A 6,212-nucleotide genomic window follows, 5' to 3' on the forward strand; every position below is an offset into this window, starting at 1 on the left:
AGTCTAGACTTGATGATATCAAACGAGTTCATCACTGAAAGATTTAAACTTTTATAATATTCAAAGAATTAAAAGAATAATTTATTCTACACTTAGTTTAGCCTTCTATTTAATAAAAACAATATTTGTTGTGACTAATGATTGTCTGCACAAATGAATATGTCATTACTTGGATTATTTGTTTCATAAATCTGCAAACAAACAACAGCAACAACAACAAAAAAACAGCTTTTAAGTTTCACCTAATAACCTACTTTGTGTTGTGCTTAGAAGAAATATAAATAGTTAATTAAACTTTACAACAATTGGTTCTCACTTTTTTATTTATTGAAAACTTGTGAAATGAATGTCCTGATGCATCTTCATCTTGTGAAATGAAGTGATTGTTTCAGCTCCGCTGCTTAAAACAGCAGAGGCACCAGAGAMCACAGGATAAATACTGATCGGTGGCAGCCCAGGAACCAGCATCTCGTACTTTAAATGATTGCAGAGGACAAGCTTTTTTTTTCCACTAACTTTTTCTCCCCACTTTCTCAGATGGAAAGTAAAAACAATTAAGTAGGCAGGCTTGCTGACTGACCATTATTGCAATCATTAGCCGTTTACTGCTCGCAATTGACCCTTAAATGAAACAAATGCCTTTTCCTGACACAAACTATGGGAAGCAAAACAAACAAAAACAGACACTTAAACCCATCATTATCAGGCCTCTAATGCAGACCAGATGGAGAGAGGTAGSAGCATACCAAATACTTGAGGTAATAACAAAGCTCCTAATATTCTTTACCCTAGTTTTTTATATGTTTATCTGACTTGTTTTGGTCGAAGCCGGCACGCACAATTTCACACCACAGACGCAAGAAAATTATAGTTTGATAAACAACAGGAACAAAAAAGGAGGAAATTTCCCCACTGACTGTTCTGAGCTTAGCTTTCTTTTAGTTATGATCAATGACATTCCTCCTCCGGCTGCATTCCACCTTATTCACTTGGGCTGCGAGTACCTGGCTTATATCTTCCACATGCAGCTTGTGGACGGTTCCTTCCCAGAACAGGAGCAAGCAGATAAATTCTCCCAACATCTCCTCCCATCCATTAGTCTCCGCAGACACAACTTATGAAGTCAATTTTACGCTGTCCAGTTTGATTTTTAGCTCCCGCATCCAGATGTTTGTGGCCCATCCAGCAGATACGCTCAGCCTGCAGGAAGAGCACGTTCGCTCCCCTGGAATGCCCATCTCCGCAGGCCCTTTAGATAGTGATCTTAGACACCATTCATTACAATATGTCAGAATGTTGCCCCTTTAGAGAGATTGATACAGTCCTTGGGACACTGTAGATCACAGGGAGGGGGGGCTGTGGCTAATCTGTAGCAGGCAGACGTTACAACGGTGTATTTATCTAAAATCTTTTGCCCGCTGACCAAACCTTTCAGTGTGAATGTAATTTATCAGAGAGGCTTGAAGCAACACCGTCTCTGCAAACAAGTATTTCACCAAGATAGTCTTTCTTTTTTTAAGGTTTGTTCTGCAAACTGTGACACAGGTAACCCAGCTCCTCATCATGGGAACKCTAAAGCAAATAATGGGTGTCGGAGAGATTTACTCGCGGCGCTCGTGCCGTAATGTTTTATGGCCGATGATTGAGTCCCAGGCGTTTACCGCCAGGTCTAACAGACCTCCAGCCTCACACTTGGACCTCAGTCATCAGATCAGCTGATAGCATCTCTGTGTGCATGTTAGTGTTGGCCACATTTTTCTGAAGAGAAGGAACTGAGCGACTCATTGGTCTATTTTTATGGAAGGGTTTATGGGTCTTAATTGTTATTTTTTGTTTGAATAATAAGATTTTTTTTTTACATTTCTCACACAGTTATGATAATGACTTCCTTTTAAAAATGTCGATTTTGATCACTTACTTCATGCAAGTGAGCAGTTTTTAAAGTCTGGGTTTGTGTGGTTTTGCAGCTCCAGRACAGTGTGGTGCTGGTCAATCCTGGAGTTTCCCAGATTTGTATCAGAGAGGACGGGAGACTTCTGGCCTCCGCAGGCTGGGACCACAGAGTGCGGATATTTGGCTGGAAGAAGCTGCGGCCTCTGGCGGTTCTACAGTACCACACTGACATGGTGCTCAGTGTGGCCTTCTCAGACCATCTGGACCCCAGACAAACACTGCTGGCTGCTGGATCCAAAGACCAGCGCATCAGTTTGTGGTCCATATACAACGAAGGATCTGACACCGGCTGAAAGTCTCTGAGCTGTGGGAGGATATACAGACTTCTGATCATCATCTAAACTAATGTGACGGAGCCCAGTCTGTGACACTCATGCACGTCAGTCATATAACTGTGCTAAAACATTCAGACGTATCTAGTTCTGATTAATATAAACTGTTGTCTGGAATTTGCCAATGATTTCATTCCATGCAGGAAGTTGGAGCAGATCAGAAATTATCCAAATAAAAAATGTGTTTCTGCTCAGATGTAACAACATGTTTGTTATGTTTGTATTTCTTAATGCGTATTTTGAGTATTTCAGATTTTTATTTATATTAAAAAAAAAACACTGCTGCAGCATATTTTGTTTTTATTTGTCATTCAAAGACATTTGTTAGTGACAAGTAGTAACATACAGACTCAAATACTGTACATTTGTTGGTACTTTTCTACAATAATCAAGATAATGAGGACCGGAGCCCAAAAGCTCCAGTTTTGTCTCACCAGTCCCAGAAACTTCGAGGCTTGTCAGTGTGCATTTTTGCAAATTCCATTCTGACTTTTTTGTGGGGGTCTTCATGAAGCCCGTTACAGTTCAAAATTTGACAGATGGAGCAATCAGAATGTGACGTACCTTCACCTTAGATCATTTCCTTACTCTCTTTTTTTTACCATCTGCACTATTTGTTTGATCTTGGGGTTGCATATTCTCTTGCGTCCACACCTTATGAGTTTGGTTACAGTCATATGAACTTTTTTTTAAATATAAATTTGGAAACTTTGGTCAGAGGAGCATGAAGCTGATAGAGATGGTCTTAAAGGCTTTCTGTCGTCTGTCAGAGCTCCCTGAACAGCTCATCGTTGATTTCTCTGCACTATGTTCAGTGTTGTGTACAATGATGCCAAACTACAAAGTGTCATGTTTGTTCACTTTAAACAAGGTGAATGGCACTTTTAATACTAACTAAAGACAAACACTTTGTTTAAAACATGTCTATATTACAAAGATTAATAGTCTCTTTTAAAATATAAAATCCGTCGATAATATCTTAGCAAATCTTTGTAAAAGAATTTCTTTATTTTTTTGCATTTTTTGTTTGTTTACTTCATTACGTATAAAAGGCATTCAGACATTATGATTCCTTTTAACTGAAGCACTTTTTGTAAGAAATGAAGCATGGTTTCAGTACCAACAAAATTATTTGCATCTTTAATTATACTRTGTTAAATACTTTTCTTGTTTCTTCTGTTGAACTTGTCCTCAGCTGTTAGTCCACCTAAAAGCCTCTCAGATAATTAGTTGGCTTCAGCCTGTTTGCTAAAGCCCGGTGTGATCCTCTGCAGCTATGCGATCATGTTGACTTATCTGATGGAAGATTTGCTTCAGCGGACTTGAATTTGAGGTATACGACACACCTGAGTAGCTACGTAATCTCGTGTTGTTTTTCCAGCAGCTTTCAGCTCAGCGTGCAGGCCCTCTAGCCTGACCCGAGCTGTGTTTGTCAAACAGGGTTAATCGTGGTGGGGACACGAAGAACAGAGGGGTGTTGATGTAAGGGATGTGCTGATCATTAGTTAGTTAGCTGGTCAGCTCAATCTGCTCGTGGACTCTTTGCCTTTAGTTTGTTCACCCAAAGAAATCACTCTAATCTGTCATGTTCAGTTTAAATTACCTTCATGTTTATATTGTCAAATACAGAACTTTTTGGGAAACATTAGTTCAACAAAGTCAGGTGATAAGTTGTTTTATTTTCTGTCTTTATTATGGGCGACCGTGGAAGAGTGGTTAGGGGAGTCATCCTGTAACCGGAGGGTTGCTGGTTTAATTCCCCATTCCAGTCTTCTCATTCGTGTCCTTGGGCACCCACTTTGCCTACTGATGGTGTTCAGAGGGTCTGGTGGCGCCGATGTATGTCAGCCCCCTTCTGTCAGTGTGCCCCAGGGCAGCTGTGGCTACAATGTAGCTTACCATCATCAGTGTGTGTGTGTGTGTGGGGGGTTGGCTTTGGTGACATTTGGGGGCAATTTTAAGACAAAAGTCCTACATTTGGGGACAACTGGTGCATTTGGGACAAAGTCGAGTCCCCATTTGGTTTAAATGCCATTGGTGGGTTGGGGGTTTGGTTTAGGACCAAGGTGTGAATTGAGTTTAGGTTAGTTTTAGGGTCAGGTAGGTACCTGTGAGGTTAGCCTTAGGGTTTGTGGTCAGGGTTAGGCTGTAGAAATGTAATGGGAAGTCAATGGAATGTCCCCAATTGGATAGCTGTGCAAACTTGGGTGGGTGGGTGTATGTGTGTGTGTGTGAGAGAGAGTGGGTAAATGAATGTAGTGGAAAAAATCTTTTGGGGTCCCCATGCGGCTTGATAAAGTGCCATATAAGTTCAGTCCATTTACCAGTTATCATATTATCTGAGTCAACGTGCAGCCTGGGAGTTCATGTAAGGCAACATGCTCAGAGACCGGGRCCCAAAGTTTCCAACAACTAATGATCAGTTTCATAGCAGCTTGGGTCAACTCTCAGTTGAAAAAACTCATCATGGTAGACAGGAAAGGCCTGAGAAATCAAAAGCCACAATGCCAATGAATCATTAGGGAACAAAGGAAAGACAAGCTGCTTGGCCGTGCTACTTCCTTTCAGGGCGAAGGTCGTGTAATTGCAATTTTATTTTTCTTTTTTGGTAAAACTCTGTCTGATAATCTTAAACTCTTGTTGAAACCCTTACAGAAATCTAAATAAGAGCATACAATTTTATGGTACATTTCTGTAGAATGTGATTTGTTTACCATGATCCCTGCAGAAGTCCATTCATACCTTTTGTCCAGGATCTCTGTGGTGACATCGTGTGTTCATAATGGCTACTCAAGCCTCCTGTTGGCTTTGAACAAACACTGGAGGTGATGTAGGCCAGCTTCCGTCCATTCTCGGATAAATCAAATACTGGCAAATAGATGTCTTCTGAAAGGAGCAGACAGCGACCCGCCAGCCTCAGAAGAGCCTGATGGGGTAGCCGTGTCTCTCATAAATCACCTCATAATGGATCATTTAGGAAGTCAATAAATGGACAGGGAGACCCTCTGCACAATGGGACTTGTGCTTCACTTATCGCCTAATGTGTGTCTTCCCTGGCCTTTAGGGTCAGAGGTCAGTTTAGCTTTGGGATGGGACATAATCCAGTAGGTTGCACGAGTCTGCAGGTGATGGTGTATCTCTCTAAAGCTCCAGTTGTATTCATGGATTTAAAAAAAAATTAAATAGATGAAAAAATATGTAAAATACATTGTTTTTAATGTGTTGAGATTTTTGTTATTTGGTGGCAGTCTTTTACGATTTTCCATTTTTAAAAATGTCTGTCAACAGCCTTTTTTTGTTGACTAAACCAAAATACATTTTGTTCACATTTAGGGAACAGCGGTGAGCCAGGGGGGCCATGGTGGTRGGGTGAGTTGTTCAGGAGTCTGTTGTTTGATTGTGACTGTTTTACCTTATTTTGTTTTTACTAACTGCCCACGGATCCCAAAGCAGAAATACAGGCTGGACTGAAGCGACAGCATCAGATCAGTGATGGGCCTGTCAACAACACGTGATCCAGATGAGTGTTAGGTGATCTTCCAAGTCTCATTATCATCCATCCTCTACTTTTTCATACCTCACGGGCAAGTCCTGGCACCTTTATTATCTGGAGTAACAATCGTCTGGGCACATTAATGCTGATGCAGCCTAAGTGGGCATAGCAGTTTGTTCTTTTACAAACTGCATGATTGAATTATCAAAATACTTTTTATATTGATAGCATGGTAGGGCTTACATTCATGACTACAAAACCATGTAGGTTATTTGAATCTTGACTGGAGGGGCAATACTCAGCTGATATAAAATGTGCAGTTCATTATATTTTCTCCAGCAGGCGCAATTGCTCTCATTTACTACTGCAACATTGCTTCAGTTTTAGATTTACCTATAATGTGGGCCTACCATAAATACAGTATATATATACTG

The 6,212-nt window shown here is 40.7% G+C and overlaps 1 protein-coding gene across 3 annotated transcripts in view; it reads left to right on the forward strand.

The window, feature by feature from the left end:
- Window positions 1–2,573, forward strand: part of gnb1l (guanine nucleotide binding protein (G protein), beta polypeptide 1-like) — a 27,812-nt gene extending 25,239 nt beyond the window's left edge. For all 3 annotated transcript variants that reach the window (XM_014018638.1, XM_014018640.1, XM_014018639.1), the window contains exon 7: window positions 1,968–2,573. In XM_014018638.1, coding sequence (XP_013874092.1) covers window positions 1,968–2,246 — 279 coding nt within the window. In that variant the 3' untranslated portion in view covers window positions 2,247–2,573. The remainder of the gene's footprint in view (window positions 1–1,967) is intronic.
- Window positions 2,574–6,212: the final 3,639 nt, after the last annotated feature.

This window comes from Austrofundulus limnaeus, unplaced genomic scaffold (genome assembly GCF_001266775.1).
Source record: "Austrofundulus limnaeus strain Quisiro unplaced genomic scaffold, Austrofundulus_limnaeus-1.0 Scaffold198, whole genome shotgun sequence".
Lineage (NCBI taxonomy): Eukaryota > Metazoa > Chordata > Actinopteri > Cyprinodontiformes > Rivulidae > Austrofundulus > Austrofundulus limnaeus.